The 18,623-nt window shown below is 32.9% G+C and overlaps 2 protein-coding genes across 2 annotated transcripts; one reads left to right on the top strand and one right to left on the bottom strand.

Annotated features, from left to right (window-relative positions):
• Nucleotides 1-764: 764 nt before the first annotated feature.
• LOC126741928 (putative sodium-coupled neutral amino acid transporter 10) lies at nucleotides 765-3,655 on the bottom strand. Its single transcript, XM_050448408.1, has one exon. The coding sequence runs from the start codon at nucleotides 3,412-3,414 to the stop codon at nucleotides 979-981; it is 2,436 nt and encodes an 811-aa protein (XP_050304365.1). The 5' UTR covers nucleotides 3,415-3,655; the 3' UTR covers nucleotides 765-978.
• Nucleotides 3,656-8,927: 5,272 nt separating this feature from the next.
• LOC126736084 (ras-related C3 botulinum toxin substrate 1) lies at nucleotides 8,928-18,149 on the top strand. The gene is made up of 3 exons (XM_050440297.1): nucleotides 8,928-9,371; nucleotides 9,458-9,690; nucleotides 12,391-18,149. The coding sequence occupies exons 1-3, from the start codon at nucleotides 9,256-9,258 to the stop codon at nucleotides 12,627-12,629; spliced, it is 588 nt and encodes a 195-aa protein (XP_050296254.1). The 5' UTR covers nucleotides 8,928-9,255; the 3' UTR covers nucleotides 12,630-18,149.
• Nucleotides 18,150-18,623: the final 474 nt, after the last annotated feature.

The raw sequence follows: 18,623 nt of genomic DNA, 5'->3' as shown, positions 1-18,623 counted from the left end.
ATACTTGTCTTGACTCATTCTGCTTTTGATGTATTGTCTAGTTTGTCCAATATAACTCTTCACTGAGAGCATTATAGTCGATATAATAATTACGAAAAATATTGACTTCATCTCTATAAGCAAGGGATCTTAATAATCTTCTCTGTACAGCCTCAAGGCATTCAATATGAGAATCTCAATAAGGGGACCTTAATTACAGAGCCATATTTAAGCAAGGAACGCACCAAAGAGTAATAAAGTATTTTGACGCAATGGTGAAAGCCTCACTAGAAATAGTACAGTATGAAGCAAATCGGCCACAGTAAGCAGATGCCCATTTTCGAGTTTCTCATAACAAAAAACCCCTAGATACGAATTTTTAAAGTGGTATCTGCAAAATGTTAAAAAATTAAATAAAATCGATTTTTATTTTTTTAAATTTAACACCCTATAAGTAAGAAACGAAGCAACTTTGTACTAAGGTAAGTTGCTTTAAATCGACTTATTTTGGCCTCCGGAATATGTCCTAGGATTTTGTACAGACCTTTCAGAGAGTATGAATAAATTATAAAAATATGACCTATGTACTAGATATATGAAATCTGTTTTGTCACAGATTCGGAGTAATTCAGCTGAGGTCAAAGGTGTAAAAACTGCACAGAAAAACATACTCTGGACTTTGCCTATGCTTCATGTAATCATATTTTTTAAGAAAAAATATCTACTAAATATATGTTGCATGATATAAAATGTAAGGTGACGAAAATTGTATTAAAAGTCAAAACTGATTCTAAATAAATAAATACTTTAATATCCACATATTATATTAAATTTTTTTATTTACATTTTCATTGTGTCAAACTATATTTAACAATGAACCTATACATGCCTGATGAAAATAATAATGAAGAATACTTTGGGAAATTTGACTCAACAATCACAACAATCAGTCTTAAAAAATATTAAGCCAAAACAATTTATTTTTTAAAACTATTCCTTTTACCTTCTTCTTCTTCTAGTATTTACATAACTAAGTATATCTCTTCTCATAACTTTAATTTCATCTTCAATATTAATATTGTTCTTTTTTACTTCATCTGAGGTGTTTAATTTTAATGCTTTACCTGAATTAATTGTTACATTAGTAAAATTAGCTATGTGTTCCTTAGCTATTGATACAACTAAAGGAAGAGGAAGTGCACTTCTATTATTACCAGGTTTTAATTGTACATTGATTTCTTCCTGGCCAAGGTTAGCAAGCAAAGGACCCATGTTAGTTTTATTAGCTGTTAAGTTATTAGGTAAAACATTAACATCCAATGACTCCAAAGGTATTTTTCCTTCTGAAGGTTTTTGGGTAACATTATTTTCCTTAATTTTTGCACTTAATAGGCTGTTCATTTGTTTTAACTCATCAATTTTTGCTTCTTGCAATACTGAAGTACTTACATTATTTTTTTGTTCACGTACATTCTCATTGGCAATCACTTTTTCTTGAACATTCTTTTCTAATTCAGCAACTATCTTTTTATTTTCTTTTGGGTCTCCACTGATTTTTTCTATAGCCCTTAGAGCAATACTCTCAATTTCTTTCACTGCTTTAATTTCAGCCTTGAGCTTATCTTCTTCAGCTTTTTCCTTTTGTTGTTTTTCAATTGCTTCAATTAGCTTCTTTTGTTGCTTAACTATTTCCTCTTGAACAGCATTTTGTTTCTGGATTTGTTCTAGAATACTTTGGTGATCTTTAATAGCTGCTTGATCTTCCCCTTTGTGTTCAAGCAAAATTTCTTCATCATCTTTTTTAATAGCTTCTATATCCACCCTTTCATTTAGAATTTTATCTTTTAATTCCAACTTAGGTTGGAGATCTGGAATAGAATAATTTCTTGAGGTTATGTTTGTTTTTGAGGTTTCAACTTCTTTTACTTCTTTAGGTTTTATTTTTTGGTCATTGCTTAAATCCAAAACTATTGATTTTACTTCCTTAGGCTTTTTAAAATTTTTTATTGAATCTTTTGTGTCAGTCTGATCTGCGGAGTCAGACTGCTCAACTGGTTGAGGTGGTTCATGTCTAATTTCTGGACTATCTGTTACTTTATTACTAATTACCAACTTAGTATGGTTTAGATGTTCTTTTATAACATTGTTTTTTAGATCTTTAGAGATATCATTATTAATCAAGTTCAGCTGATGTTTCTCAGTTGCTGGAGTAAAAACCACAGGATTATTATTAAGCTTCTCCAAATGATGCAAATTTTCATATGTGCCCAGAATCATTATAGTCAAACCAACAACCAGTATACCTTTAGCCAAAAGCATCTCATTTGTATTTTTTTTTGAGACATAAATAAAGCTCATAACTGGAAATAATATGCAAATCATAATTCCTATTGATGATCCAACTAACCCTAATACAAATTCAATATTTGGAATAAGTATTCCTATAACTAAAGAAATCCCCACAATTATTAAAGTTAGGGCTTTAAATCTTGTGTCTGGTATATAATCATTACTTGTACCATCACAAATTCCTTGCCTATATATTAAGGAATGTGCACTGGCCCGACAAGGTAATATAGCTAAAGGAAAACTAAATGCTACAGATAATATAAATCCTAATTTTATAAAACTTGTAGCTAAAGATGTTTCAAAACTTAACAAAATATTTCCAGTAAATTTTTGATCTGCAAACGCTACATAACCAAAAAAACCTACTGCAAAATACACTACAGTACAAATATTAATAGCATTTTTTATAACAGAGTTCATTTTCTCTAAACTAGGATTATGAACTACTTGATAAATTTCAAACAGTTGGGTCTGACAAGACAGAGCCATTGAAAATATTGGGAGACACTGCAGCACTCCATCGGGTCTCCATAAATGTACATTGCTGTACCAATCACCATAAAAAATATGAGGAATTGCATCAATGATTATTTTTGCCACCAAACCAAAATAGAAGCCAATTGTAGCCTTGGAAATTCCAACCAAGCTATCAACATTCCTTTGAAGTCCAAGTGGTAAAACACAAAACAATGCGAGTACCAGCAATATTGTAGATCTCATTGTACTTGTTGTGTCTTGTCCAGTTATCTCAGCAATAATCTCTGGTCCAAGGTCTCCCATTACAACAAAAAATGCTATACATGTTCCAACTAGGAACCCAATCATTCCCACTTCAATAAAAAACTTTCCCAGTTCTCCAAATAAATGGTAGGCCAAATTTTCGAATGTCTTTCTTCTGGCGAGAATAGCAGATTTTATCAAGAAATGACATGATAATCTTGATATTAAATTGGTAACCAAAAGAATTATAATTGCAAGTAAAATGCCACATTGTTTAAAACAATAGGGCATAGCCAGGATACTTACGCCAATTATACTATTGGCGAGAGTTAAAACGTGTCCACTATGTCCTTCTTGAGTCCACATTGTGCCAGGAAGGATTAGAAAGTCCTGGGTAGATGTTTTCTTGATTTGTGATAAATGAATAAAAACTTTTATGTTTAGACGCACTTCACTTCTCACTACACCCTAATTTCAGCCATATAACGTAAAATATAGGCATGCCACACGGGTTTTATACAGAAATTTGAGTAAAGTGCAAGATAATACAATTTTACTGACAACAAAACAAAAAATCAAAACATTGGAAAATTAGGTTATGTATGAAGTCTTCCTCTTCTTCCTTTCGTATCCCTCGAGTTCCCCAGGAAACGGTTATGGCTTAAGCTGGTATGACTATTCAAACGAATTTCCGTGTCCTCGTCTCTACTTTTCTACTATGGGCACTTCAGAATTCACCATTAATTCACTGGTTGAATTAACCCGGTAATCAAAAAAAAATTCGGTAGATCTCAGGTTGCGTTCGGTTACTTAAACATTCGGTTGATTTTCCTAGAATTTTTCTGACAGTTTGCAGGTTTAATAATATCGATTTCTGTTTATGTTTATATTTTTTAATTTTTCAAAGCAAACCAAACAAACTATGGTAGCATTTTCTATGAAAACATTGAAACGTTGCCACTGTTGTGGCGTTTAAGAAACTAAAAACCAAACAAAAACGACCCAGTTCCATTTTAACGGTCTCAGTTTCTGTTGCTATCAGTTTGTGGCTTTTATAGTCGGCACCTTGGAACACTAAATGTCATGTGTATTTAACCAATAAACAAACAAAATTTGAAAAAAAAGTGTACTAAAGTTTTATGTTATTCTTCTACTATTTAAAGTTAAAATATCCACAAAAATCAAAATGAAAATTGAGCAACAACAAATTTAACAAAACAAGCCGTAAAAATGCAAAACTAGGTTAGGAATCCACAAGAGTCTACGTAACAACTTTTCAGATAGAGCGCACTGGTATTGCCCCGTCGCCTTATCGCCCCGTAGCCCCGTCAAGCCATCGCTGAAATTGTATTACCTGTATAATAAATAAAACGTTTTTCGAGGCTGAAAGCTGAAATGGTTGTTTTGAGTTAGATAGATTTACTAGTGACACGTTAATTGAGTTATTTTAGGTATATTAGTATTAATAGAATCTGTTTTTTAACAGTTTTATTCATCTTTGGCCTGTATCTAAAATATATATACATTTTGATTGTTTCAAATATTGCACTAACTTTTTGACTTTTGAACTACTTCTACTTAACCGATTGTAACAAAATTTTACACAAACATTGGGTTCTTGTCTTATGACAATACAATATTATTATATTCACCAACCTTATGGAATTAACCCGGCATCGGCAACCAGCAACCCCTAGGTAGGTACCTTAATAGAGGGAGGAGATAGCTTTATGATTTTAAATTAGAATAAGGACAAATTTAATAAAATACCTCGTTTTAAAGGTTTCATTCGGCCAAGTGAAGTTGTGCAGTCATAGAAGTAATAAAATGCTAATTAAAAGAGAAGCCAAAAACCAGAAAATAAAATATAATAATCTACTTTTGGTATTGATATATTAAATATGTAGGTAGTATTTCTAAATAAAATTATGACCTCGGGATCAACTTTTAACAATTTATTAAAATAACGTGAGGTGCACATTCGCCAAAAAAAATTATAGCTGATGCGCCAACCTTACAAACAGAGAGTCTCCCAGAAAAAGAGGCATCATACGCCTGCGAAAATTGGCCAAAAAAGGGCTTTTCTGGATAGATGAGAGATCTAAGAATCTAAAAGGTTTTTTGATATGGGGTTTTAAAATATTTGTTCAGAAAGGACAAAACTAGAATTCTGTAGTTTTATTTTTTTTAATTACGCCTAAAATCATATAAAAAACAATGCTTAAACATACAGAAAATTAAGGTAATTTTCAACGCTATATTTTAGCTGTTTAGAATTTAAATTTCAAAAAATTGATTCTACAGATGTCTAGATTAATCCATTAACTAACAATTTTATAAAAAAAAATATTAAAAAAGCGCTAGTTTCTTAGATCTCATCTATCCAGAAAAGGCTTTCAACGCAGTTTTTACCGGCTAAATTCTAATATCGTTGAGTGATTGCTAATCGATATCGTTGATTGATAATCGATAGTACTAAACGTCACCCCTTCTGTACTACTTTGAACCCTTCTGTACTATTTTTGAAATTTTCTTGGCTGAATTGGATTACGCTCTTAAGGCGCACAATTCATGCCCGGAAAAAATCTTGTTCAGATACCTATAGGTATATATAGAATCAACGTAAACAGCAGGCTATATAATAGGCATTTTTATGTTATTTAGGATTTTTTTTGGATCACCTTTCGTTTTCTTTTTGGTTTACTCAACAATCATTCCAACCTAAAATTATGACAACGTCAAAGTCAAAAAATAGATGCAAAAATAAATAATACTTACTTTGAATAAAAAATAAAAAATAATTAAAAAAATGCAAAAATAAAAAACACTTTTTTTCGATATTTTAAGTTGAAATGAATTCGAGTTCAAACATAGTTTTGACTGTCCCACTTAATTTTTTTATTAGGATTTGTTACACACATTATAGTTTTGCACTGTATAGGGAACAAAAATAATATAATTTTTATTTAAATAATAAGGGTTTTTAAGGAAAAATGCGATATGCCTTAGTGCGAGAAAAAAAAGTACCTACCTATCTATTTTTTTTTCCTAAAGGGGCGTATATCGCATCAGTAGGAATTCCTATTAATAAAATATAGGTATAGGCCCCCAAAAGACGCTCCTAAAAACATTTTTCAAAAGACAAAATACTGTCCCAAAGAGTATGAAAGTAAATACCACACTCTCGAAACAAAAATCGACGGGTCCGGCTAGACTTAAAAAAAAATTGAAAATATATTTTATTACTACCAAATATATCCGTAAAATAACTCAATAACGTGTCACCAGTATAATTAAATCTATCAAAATCAAAACAACCATTCCGTTCGGCTTCAAAAACCTAATATCTAAATACAATCAATACAGGATAATAATATAAATTGCAAGTACATATTTAAATGAATCGACGGGGCCACGGGGCGATCAGGCGACGGGGCGAAACAGTGCGCTCCATCGGAAAAGTTGTTACGTAGACACTTGTTAGGAATCCTAGCCTAGGAAGAATCTATTTGACCGAGACTCCACCTTAAAGTCCCGGTTAGTCCGATACCTCGTCGGTCGCAACCAGCTGATTTCACTGGTTAATTTTGAAACGTGGGATTTTTTGTACCGGGTTATTGCCGGTGCAACCCGGTGTATCCACCGGTAAATTCTGAAAAGCGCCGTATATGTATACTGAGCGGGGGGTTTGTGTTTCAATCTTCTGTTCCCTTCCCACTGTGATGAGAAGTTCCTAGTGTCAAGGTCCAGTAGTCTGTTTCTCTCACAATGCCTCTGGGCTGGATACCGGCGCGAATAGGATTGTAAGGGCTTGTGCGAAGCAATCGACGGCCACTGCGTACGTTTCTATACTAATGCAGATATAAACGCGGACACTCCATACGCTCAACTTATGAAACTAATTTAGGCACATAATTTTTTTTCCTTCCTGTAATCATTCTGCTTTTACACGTAATTTCATAAAGACGGTATCCGTATTTCTCTGTCATATTTCTGTATAGCGAATTTGGTGTCTCATGTTCAGATACTCCTGCGTGTGGTATTCTTTGTCACCGCTACTCAGGCTCTGATCTAATAAAGGAACTAGCAGATCATTTTCTATCAAGCTCAAGCGCTTTCTGATTTTCTGGTAGTACCACCTACCAAAGTACTACACAAATATAGAGAAAAACGGTTTGTCTGATCAACGAAAAGAAATTCTCTGGCCCTTTACTGAAGGTGCAATAAATCGAACTAATTTTGGCATTTATAAGCCATATGTCTTTTTTTGATATTTTTTAATGATTATAATGTATATAGCGAATACATGGGAATTTATAGCCCAAAATTTAAATCGTCCAAATGCTGTGCTCTGCGATGACGGTAGTACCCCAATCGTACGCAGAAATTTTAGAATACGTTGGTAAAGAATTGTCTGGAAATAAGTTCATTTTCTTGTTGAGTATTGAGTCGAGTAAGTTGAAGTATAGTTATTACAATAATCTTTACTCTTATCTTTAAAAAAAAAATCGGCTAATGTGAGTTAGGGCTCCGAGAGGGCAATGAAATATCGTCTCTGCGAAAAATGAGTTTTGCAGGAAACATTTCTCTTATCACTTGCATTGGAAGTACGGCAGGTGGATCCATCTCTCTGAAACCAGGTATCTTGGTTATAGTCGTGCTAGTTTGCACATATGTTACAAAAAAACTTCACAGCCATATTAATTGCTGTGTATGGTTCTGAATATAGAGTAATGGGTCGGCTTCAAACATGAAACGTCCAATAATTTTCCAATAGTAACCTTGAGTGAATGAAATGGTCTTTGATGTTTTAGTCGTGGGTCTCCAGAACTTGCATAATGAAAGTGCTATCTTTTTACAAATCTATTTAGATGCTTGATGTTGTGAAAGTTTCGAAAAACATCCTTACATTTAATTTACAAAATGTAATCTTGTTTCCATATCCGAAGGCACAATATACCTAGGGTCGCAGTGAAGGGACACAAGGTGCCCCACTCACAATAAACCCAACATTCCCGATCCGAAGCTTTTTATTTTTGAACTAGTTGGATCATATACGGCTGTTTAAAATCAAGATGTAAAATTTGTTGCACACTCGTCCTCGGAATCATGAGAGCTGATGACCGTTTGCGTTGGAATAGCACGCACCAACTCATTTACCCACTAGACATTTTCGACGGTTCGTGTAGCCCTAGACTCTCGTCAATATGCAGCAACATTCTAGGTGTATCACACCCATTCGTTAAAGAGATCAGGGAGTCCCATGGTGACGTTGTCACTCTCGTTGATTCGCTAGTCTGAATGACGAGCTGCTGGAGTTCTTTAACAGATGTGCATAATGGGTCTAATGAGGTTTAAGTTCAGTGGTGCTTGCATTATCTTCTGCAATTACAGATAGAGACCTTACGCGATCTTGCGGTCGAGTTTTGAGCCACATCTCTCAGGAAATAGAAGAAGGAATGTACTGTTTTCGTCCTAACTTGGAAAAATTGGAGGATTATGATTATTTGAGACATGAATAAAAATGAAACATGGAAGCAAAAGTTTTAATCTTTCAGTTTTAATCTCTAAATCACTTTTAATCTTCTCAGTTTGAATATGTTAACATCGTTAGCGAAACATGTGTCTAGAGTAAAATAAAGAGTTTTGGTTAGTAGTAAAACTGTCTCGTAATTTGAGGGACACACCAAAGGTTCCAACCATAGGACTATGATCAGTTTATGATACAATTTATCAAACGTTCCAAATTTTAGATGATCCTGACAATAAACAGAAAGTCAATCGTCTGAAAGGGGCCTTACTACGGCAATGATTAATAAATAGTTGGCAATACTGCAGCAATGGCAGAAGTGTCACTTGTCACTAATGTCGTACTTGTCAGTGTCAGGTCCTCGAACTCGAATCTTTTTCTTACATTTCGGAATGATTTTTGTTTGTTTTTTAACAAAAACCATAAATTGTTGTAAATAAGTTGATATAATAAACCGTAATTATAATTAAGAGTGTTTAAGCAACTTCGTCGTTAATCGTTTATTCTGTATAATAGTCTATATGAACCTTCAAACACTTTTTAACTACATACCGCCCATGTTATCATACTTTCTATGACCCAACCCAGAAAATTTATAGTAAAAATTATTTGGAAAGAATATATTTTATAGCAGTATTTTACTTTAACTAAGAGAAACTAACCAATATAGTGTAATTATGTCATCAGGTCGCCCCATAAAGTGTGTTGTTGTAGGAGATGGAACAGTTGGAAAAACTTGTATGCTTATTTCATACACTACAGACAGTTTTCCTGGAGAATATGTACCTACAGTGTATGTATTGAAATATTTATGATAATGTAGCACTATATCTATCCATTGTGATTTAGAACTTGAATACTTCATTTAATATATTTTAGGTTTGACAATTACTCAGCACCAATGGTAGTAGATGGAATTTCTGTCAGTTTAGGACTATGGGACACAGCAGGACAAGAAGATTATGATAGATTAAGGCCACTATCGTATCCACAGACAGATGTGTTTCTAATTTGTTTTAGTGTTGCCTCACCATCTTCTTTTGAAAATGTTACATCAAAATGGTATCCAGAGATTAAACATCATTGCCCTGATGCTCCAATGATACTTGTAGGTTAGTATCTTATAACTAAATGTCTTTCTTTTTTTTCTTAGAACACATTATTATAACTTTGTTGAATACATACATACCTAGTAATAGTAATCTATATAGTTAAATTAAATAAAAATTTAAATCTAAAACTGCTATAAAAAATAAAGCAAAAGCTTTTAGACAACTTGTGCCTAGAAGTCCTTTTTCTTTGCATCTTACATATGTTTCATGAGAAGTAATTTCACATAAGTTGCAAAACAAAAAATGAATGCTCTGGTTGAGGTGATTTTTTATTAAAATTCTTGGAAACCTACTAAGGTCAGCATTTTTTGCAGTGGATGAGTAATAATGTTTCTTTTTGGGTGAATTTTCAGATCTATTAGGATTAATTTAGCTCATAGCAAGGCTTTGTCAAGAACTCTGTGATAATAAAGCTAGTTTTTTTAGTTTAAATTTGAATATTAAAGCAGACTACTTACTTCAATCTTTAAGCTAGAGGGTGATACTGCTGCTTATTTTAGACCAATATTCCTACTATCTTCTCTGTCTAAAAGGAAATGGATAAGTTCTTAGGCTTCCAGTTGTTAAAAATACAAGTGATACCATGTGCCACATGCTTGAAAAACTTTATCATGGCATCAATCATAGGAAGTCTGTAGCTATGGTGTTTTGTGGCCTAGTCAAAGAATTTGACTTGCACAATATACTGTTGCAGAAATTTAAAACCCCTCAGTCATATAACTATCTAAAAACTACCAATCTTGGCTCATTATATATTAACCCTATAGATGTGTTTAATGGAATATTGCATATGAAGAATAAGTTCGGTTTTTATGACCTTCCATCTTTTCTTATTAAGAATTGCTCTGGTCTGCAGGTTTTTTTGTCCATTATCTGGAAGGTAACTTATGTTACTCCTATACATAAGAGCGAAGACAAAACATGTGAAGAATTATAGGTATATTTCTAAGTTTTCTATCTTTTCTTAATTTTTGAACAAATTATTCATCAGAAAACATCTGGCTTTTAAGAAAATTGTTTCTACAGCCCAACATGGATTTATTCCTGGTTGCTCTACTGTCACCAACTTGCTAGCATAGGAACAGATCTTTTCCAAGGCTTTTGACAGGGTAAATCATTCATTGCTTTTGGGTAAACTTTAAGGCTTGGTAGTCTATGGATCTCTTCTTCAATGTATTGGTGTATTACAATTGTATTCAAAAAAATGTATTCCAATCATATTTAAAAAGTGAAGAAGTTTAGGATTTCTTCCTGGAGTGCCCCAGACAGCTCATTTGTTATCTTTTAATTTCTATTGTTTTGTAAATGGCATTGAAAATTGTATATATTTGCAAGCCATGTTACTTTTATTAATTGTTGATGACTTAAAGATCTTTAAAGTTATTGAAACTACAGAGGACTGTCTAGCTTTGATCTTATGTATGATTTACACATTCAATGACACTTAACTGCTTGGACCATATAAAAGACCTCGGTGTTATTTTTTTACCAGTCTTCATTTTGACCTGCACATTGATTGTATATCATGCTATGCTATAAAGCTTCTTGGTTTTGTTAAACATATACTCGTGGATTTTAATAGTGTACAATGCTTTAAATCTATATATTTCTGCCATTGTATGATTAGTGTTGGCCTATGGGTCTTTGGTTTGGTCTCCAAGCTATAAGGTCAGCAAAATTGAACACTACATAATTGATTCTCCATTCAATTTTATAAATTAGCACATTAAGTTATTAACATTAGACATATTCATTTAGATCTTGTTCTGTTCTATAAAATCATAAACTTCTTATATACAATATGCCAGAGCTTTTTCTGTACCTCAAAGGGTGCTTCACATTCACTCTCTTTTTAATGTGTCACATTTCAAAACAAACTAATAAAGCTTTTAATTCTCTAATAATAATTAGGGAAGTGAATTTGCTGCCATAAAGCATTGACATTTTAAAATAATCAACTCCTTTTTTTATTATTAAAACTTAGCCTATATTATAAGTGTCTTTGACAAGTAACAATATATGTAATCATCTCTTAGATTGTTCCAAATTTTTTAAATTGTCAATAGTTAAATATTTTACGTAGAAATAGTATCTCATAACTGCAAATAAACTATTATTATTATTAAATAATTTCTTTTTTTAAACCATCTTTTGCTGGCGACACTACTCTCCTTCAGTATAATAGAGATGAAATTATTCTCAGGGAATTGGAAAATCTGGATATGGCCAAGTGATAACTACTGGGGTTCATTGTCACTTAATATATTAAAGTCAAAAATGTTATAATTTAACTTTGTTTTAACTAATGTTTGTTTGAGGTATGCAGAATTTTCTATCGATTAGATTTTAATAAATTCTTAGGCATTGATAATAGGTTAAGATTTAATAAACATGTTGCGCAGCTGTGTTTCAAGTTGCCATAGGGGTGTTTTGCAATTCGAATAATTACAAATTAAATATACTATTATTGGTTAAGGATGTCTCTTTTTTACTTGAGGTATAACTTGTCAGCATAATTAATAAATTAAGATAAAACTAGGGTAAAGTTTATTAATATATTAAGTCTAAGTTACAGCTTGAAAAATATAAAGAAACTTAACTCTTTCTAACTTTAAAATGGATTTGAACTTAAAGGTTGTGTGCTCTTATACAACTATAATTAATTTAAACTCTTCAACTCTAAAATGATTTTTTTTCTAGGAACAAAAATAGATTTAAGGGACGACAGAGAAACTCTTAATAATCTAGCTGATCAGGGACTCAGTCCTATTAAAAGGGAGCAAGGACAAAAACTAGCAAACAAAATTAGGGCCGTGAAATACATGGAATGTTCGGCATTAACGCAGCGCGGCCTTAAACAGGTATTTGACGAGGCCGTTCGGGCTGTTTTAAGGCCCGAGCCTCAAAAGAGACGTCAACGTAAGTGTATTCTAATGTAATCATAAGTTAGTTATTTTGTACATCATATTTATTGCAATTTTTTTGTTTATCTTTTTTTATAGGTTGTTTTTTCTAACTTACTTTTTAATCATCGAATATCCACTGTGTCTTACTTTATAAAAAACTAACAAGATGAATCTTATACTTTTAATTCAGTACTAAACCTAATGCCAGTACTAACGTAATGAGCTCATTTGGTTATGTTTTTGTTTTTTATACTGTTTAGTTATATTTATGCTGAAAAGGCACTGAAACATTTTACAGGATCACTTAAAAGAAATCAATATTTGAACTGCTTGTCCTGTTTCTCAAAAGAATATTAAAAATATGATCAAAAATTTAGAAAGAAAAATGTGGGACTATTGTTGATTGGACTTAAATCCAGAGTTTGGTGGATCTCAATACATTGATTTTTTATGTCACATGCTTTTACCAATTTTGATGAGTGTTAAGAATTGTTATCTCTTTAATTAAACATAAAATGAACTAATTTTATTTTGCAAATAGATAAAGAGTGCTAAGAATTTAGGTTTTTTAGGCCAGCAGTTTTCCTTGTTATCATTTTCACTGTACCATTAAATTATTTTACAGACACTATATTTTGTCAAGACACTGTTTGCAAATGTCATTTTATGAAAACCATTCACCAGCATTTTTGTTAGTTTAACCCAAATTATCTTTTGACATATTGACATTTTTTAACAAAACTACAGAGTTATTTTAATTAAAAAAAAAAGTAAACCAAAGAAATTGCCTTTTCGGCCTCCAGGTATTTGATCCCTATGTTTTATTGTTCGGATAGCCTTTATAGCAAATATTTGATGAATAATAACTTAATCAGTATAAGGTGAAACATTAACAAAGGAGCCTATTAAAAAGTCATACAGGCAAGCATTGCAGTTTTAAAATTAAATCAAACCTAGTTTAAATAAACCAGGTCCAGATACCTTCTTTTAAATTTATTTTTCACCAATTGATGCCTATTTCCGATTACTGCAATAAAAGTCTAAATTAATATGTACAAGCAAAATCTATTTGCAAAGTGCTTGTTAATTGTCAGTTTCCGTCCGAAATCAAAACAAATTTATAAAAATGCCTTGCGCTGTATGGCTTAAAAGATAAAAATTATTTTATTGCTTTTTTTTAATGTATACTGTATACTCAAAAACTCTGTTACACTGCTTTAATAAAACTTACTCGAATAAAACTATGGGTTTTTTAGCATTTATCAGGTTTAATTATGTATACTCTTATCGACATATTATTATATTACTTCTATTTTGGCACAGAAAAACTATTTGCTGCTATTTATACCAAACACCCCTGAAATTATATCCGTTTTTAATGCCGGGTCGAGACCAATCAGACAAAAAGTAAACACACGTTTTTGAAACAGTCCCACAGTATTTCGACAAGAAATCAAACATTTCATACTACAAAAGCAAGAGTGAAACAAAACTCAGTTCATGTCATTAATAGCTCCTTCTGACTTTATTTATCTATTATACATCCAACTGATGTCGATTCACTAGCTGGTATGTTCTGATTTAGTGGTTGCGCATATGACGTTCCTATTTTCACCAGAAAGAAGATAAAGTTTAATAATGGCAGCCAGTACATTTTTATTTAGCTGCAAAAAAAATGTTAACGTTTTTAGGTGAGACTACTGTTTGAAAAAGAAAGATACAGTTGCGGTTATATGAGTAGCACATTTTTATTATTATATATTTTTTTAACCCTCAGCTACTATCGAGCAATTGTAATTACACTGGTACTATCAACGGGTCCCCAGGACCCACTACATGAAAAAAATAAAAAAATGCAAAAAATCTTAATTTTTATTACCGAAAATAGTAAAACAAACCTACTAGCATAAAAAAATAACAAATCTACTCATCTAAACATTTAGGACAAATTTTTTTGCAACACTGATTACAAATTGGTGTTTTGCAAACATCACAAGTAATGGCTGTCTTTCTGTCCTTTTTGGCGGGACAAATGCTACATCTTTTCTGTTTGCCCTTGATTGTAGGTTCTGTGACTACCTCTTCAACTGGAATTTCGATGTGCAAAATATCAGCTATAAGATTGCGGATTTTCAAGGGACCTTAGGGTTGTCCATTCTAGAACGCAAGTGTTCGTCAATTAACAGCATTCCAAGTTGTTTGATGAAGTTATATCGTGGAATTTCTTCACCACCTTTTGAAAATTGGTATATTACCCGAGAATTGACACTGGCAATATTTAAAATGGCAGGAAAAATGGCTACTGGCCACCGATTTGTTCTTCTCGATGTTGAGTATAATGCACACTTTGCATCTACTCCTGATTTTGTTTTGTTATAGAAATGAATGATTTCTGGCTTTAGTGTATCCTGGTTTATTGAAGAGCTGTGGTGCATGCTGGAAAGTAAAATGACACTTTTTCCTTTTTTTGGTAGGTGAGAGACTATGGTATTAGATGAAGAAAATCCAGAACAGGTCTGTTCTTATGAGGCAAAAATTCAGGAGGTATGGCTCTTTTATTTTTCTTTAATGTCCCAACATATGTCAATTTTTTGTCTTTAAGTGCTTCAAGAGGTTCAATTGAGCTATACCAGTTGTCCCCAGTTATATTTCTTTTAGTGCCTTCAATACACTGCGCTAGTCGTAAAACAACTCTTGTTGGATTGCATAGCTTAGATTTCGGTTCAACGGTTTTTATTTCAGCACCGGAATATATTTCTGCATTCACCATATATAATTGTCTTTGAGTCTTTGCGTGTATGAGTCTTTGCGTCTGCCAAAATTTGAACTTTAATGCCATATTTGGCCGGTTTGTTGGGAATAAACATTCGAAACGAACATCTACCCCGAAACGGTATTAGCATCTCATCAACTGTTAGATAATATCCGGGGCTAAAGGATAACTTAGAATTTCTTACAAATTCATCAAAAAGCTCTGATATTGCAGCCAATTTATTTGTTTTAATCCTTTCTTTTTTAGAGGTAACATCATTAAACCTGACACAACTTAATAGAAATGAAAACCGAGCAAGGCTCATTGTGGCTCGAAAAATAGGACTCCCAGTTCCATTTGTCGCTCACATTGATCTAATGTCCTCCATGACCGGACTTAAAAATTCCTTGTAAATATAAGAGGCCCAAAAATGCTCTCATTTCGGATAAGGTGGTATCGTTCGTAAATGCAGGTCTACATTTTTTTTTTTAAATATGGGTATCTTCGAAACTTTCGATATTTTTCTCGACGCATACCTATTTTTATATTAGTATAAGTAACTACTTTTTTCAGCATATCATCAGTTAGCAGTAAACGCCAAGCCTCTTGGGGTGTTGACGGAGGATCATTTCGAGCAGTCCCTCTAAGTCCTGGTAAAACAGTAATTAAATTATGAGCTGCCGTGTGCCCCCTTATAATTGGTGTTTTTGACCATTTGGTGGAATCTTTCCCAATACCAAGCATTTCTAATTGGAAGCTCTTCTTCGTCCGAGTCTGAAATCTCTTGCTCACTGGCAGTGGTCGCTGAAAATTTCCTCGTCATCATCCAGGTCACTCTGATCGGCAAAGGTCTCTAGTTCTTCCAATATAGTAACTTCGTTCAAAACCGTATTATTCGGTTCATCCTCCTGGTCGGAATTTTCATTCAATTTCTTCCAACTGTTTCTTTGACAAACCTTGTGAACTGCACGCCATTATACTGAAAATTAAAAAATTTTACTTGATACTAATTTATTCTGGATGAAGAATCTATGAAAGGAAGACATATGGTGCAAAAAAAGCACATGCTTACGAATTCATATTATTATACCATATTCTTTTACTATTTACACTCCCTGTATATAGATCCTATAATATTACATGGCCCATCCATATAAATATTATCAAATCCTTCATTCATTGCTTTATACAAAAAAAAAACCTAAACAACCTAGAGAGTCCAGAACACCCTGTATATGAAAAACTTGAAATAACTATGTAGGTTAGTGTAATAGTTTTGAGCCAATTTTTTAACCCTTACCCGTATAATGTAGAACAAAAAAATCACCTACCTGTACAATATTCAAACACTGAAAAAATATCGCCTTGTTCTGACACAAACTAGGAGATAAATTATTAAAACTATGTTCACAAATTCACTACTGACAGGTCCTGAGGACCCAGTCGACCTACTGCTCAGCACCGCTAAATCTGACTGACGCGTGTTTACTTGCATTGCGAAACAATTCATATAGTAGGAGAGTACAGGGACGGGCAACCCGCAAAAATAAAATTCCTAAGAAATATGACAAAATAAAAAACTCGTTGGGTCCTCAGGACCCATTCTTATCCCTTTCTCTCCCAGAAAATTCTTAATACTTTGTGGGATAACCTTTATTTTTAATCACTGCTTGCAATCTGGATGACATAGATTTCACTAAAGCTTGGCAATAGCTATTTGGGATACAGGACCAAACTTCTTTTACATTCACCCACAATTCCCAGAGGTTCTCGATAGGTTTCAGGTCGGGACTTTGAGGTGGCCACTAATTCTTAATACTTTGTGGGATAACCTTTATTTTTAATCACTGCTTGCAATCTGGATGACATAGATTTCACTAAAGCTTGGCAATAGCTATTTGGGATACAGGACCAAACTTCTTTTACATTCACCCACAATTCCCAGAGGTTCTCGATAGGTTTCAGGTCGGGACTTTGAGGTGGCCACTAAAAGTGGATGAATGTTTTGGGTCATTATCATGCATAAACTTGAAAAATAGTTAACTGGAAAAAATTCGTCAGCATATGGTTCCATAATATTTTCTAGGATCCTCTTGTATAAAAACTGATCCATTTTATAAAGAGGACAAAGTTCCCGCCATGACATTGCTCCCCAAACAATAAAAGACCCACCGCCATTGTTTAACAGTTTTTATAGTGTAACGTGGATGAAGAGCTTGGTTAGGAGGACATCTTACATAACATTTTTCATCGGTTCCAAACAAATTAATTTTGGTTTCGTCGCTCCAAAGTACGTTTTTCCAAAAATTTATATCTTTTCTGAGCAAATTTTAATCTTTTCTAAATATTTCTTTTTGACACCAATGGTTTCCTCTTAGCAATCCATCCTCGAAAGTTGCCCTCTTTTAATCTTCGCCTAACAATTCTCACTGACAGTTAATGTCATAACGATCCAAGATTTCCCTTCTTATTTGAGATGCATTGAAAAAAGCATTCTCACTATGAGTTTATCAAAAGTTTGGGAAGTTTTTCTCTTTCTAGAAGCTCTTTTCTTATTTTGTATGCTCTTTGAAGATTTATATAGCTTAAAAGCATTGTATAATAGCTTTCTAGAACATTTTAGATTTTGGGCAATTTTGGAAACTGTGAGTCTATTATTTTTGAGCTGTACAATAGTGCTCTTCTTTCAGGTCCAAAGTGCTTTTTTCTACCAACTAAAAAAGATAGGGGAGACCGGGGTTGGTTGTTACAATTTGAAGAAAAATACTTGTAATTTTATTTTATTGAAACTTTATGAACATCTTATAATAGTTTTATTTAGCTTATACTTTTCTGTAACTAACAAATAATGCAAAATAAATATATATCAAACACAAAATAAACTGTCAATGGTTATAACAAGTAATGACAAATGTAACAACCAACCCCGTAATGGGGTTGGTTTTGGACCGTAGTAATCCCCGTCTCATCTACGTTGTAAATATCTTAGCATTCAAATTTATACCTATCCATGACTTCCTCCAATAGATCAAAAAATCTGTATACGTTTTCCCAATTGAAACTCGTTGCTCTGCTCAGACTGGTTGCTTCGGGAGTCCGCAAAGATAGCTTTGGATGACGCTTAAGAAATCCAGATAACCAGTCTCCTGAGGCCATTGAGTTTTCATGCCAAGCTTGACGAACTTCAACGTTGTTCTTAATAGCAAATTCAAATCCCAATCTTCGAACTTCTTTGGTTAACAGACCAAAATACATTTTAGAACACTCTATTAAGT

The sequence above is a fragment of the Anthonomus grandis genome, chromosome 1 (genome assembly GCF_022605725.1).
Source record: "Anthonomus grandis grandis chromosome 1, icAntGran1.3, whole genome shotgun sequence".
In the NCBI taxonomy this organism is placed as follows: Eukaryota; Metazoa; Arthropoda; class Insecta; order Coleoptera; family Curculionidae; genus Anthonomus; species Anthonomus grandis.
This window is presented reverse-complemented; position numbering and strand designations above follow the sequence as displayed.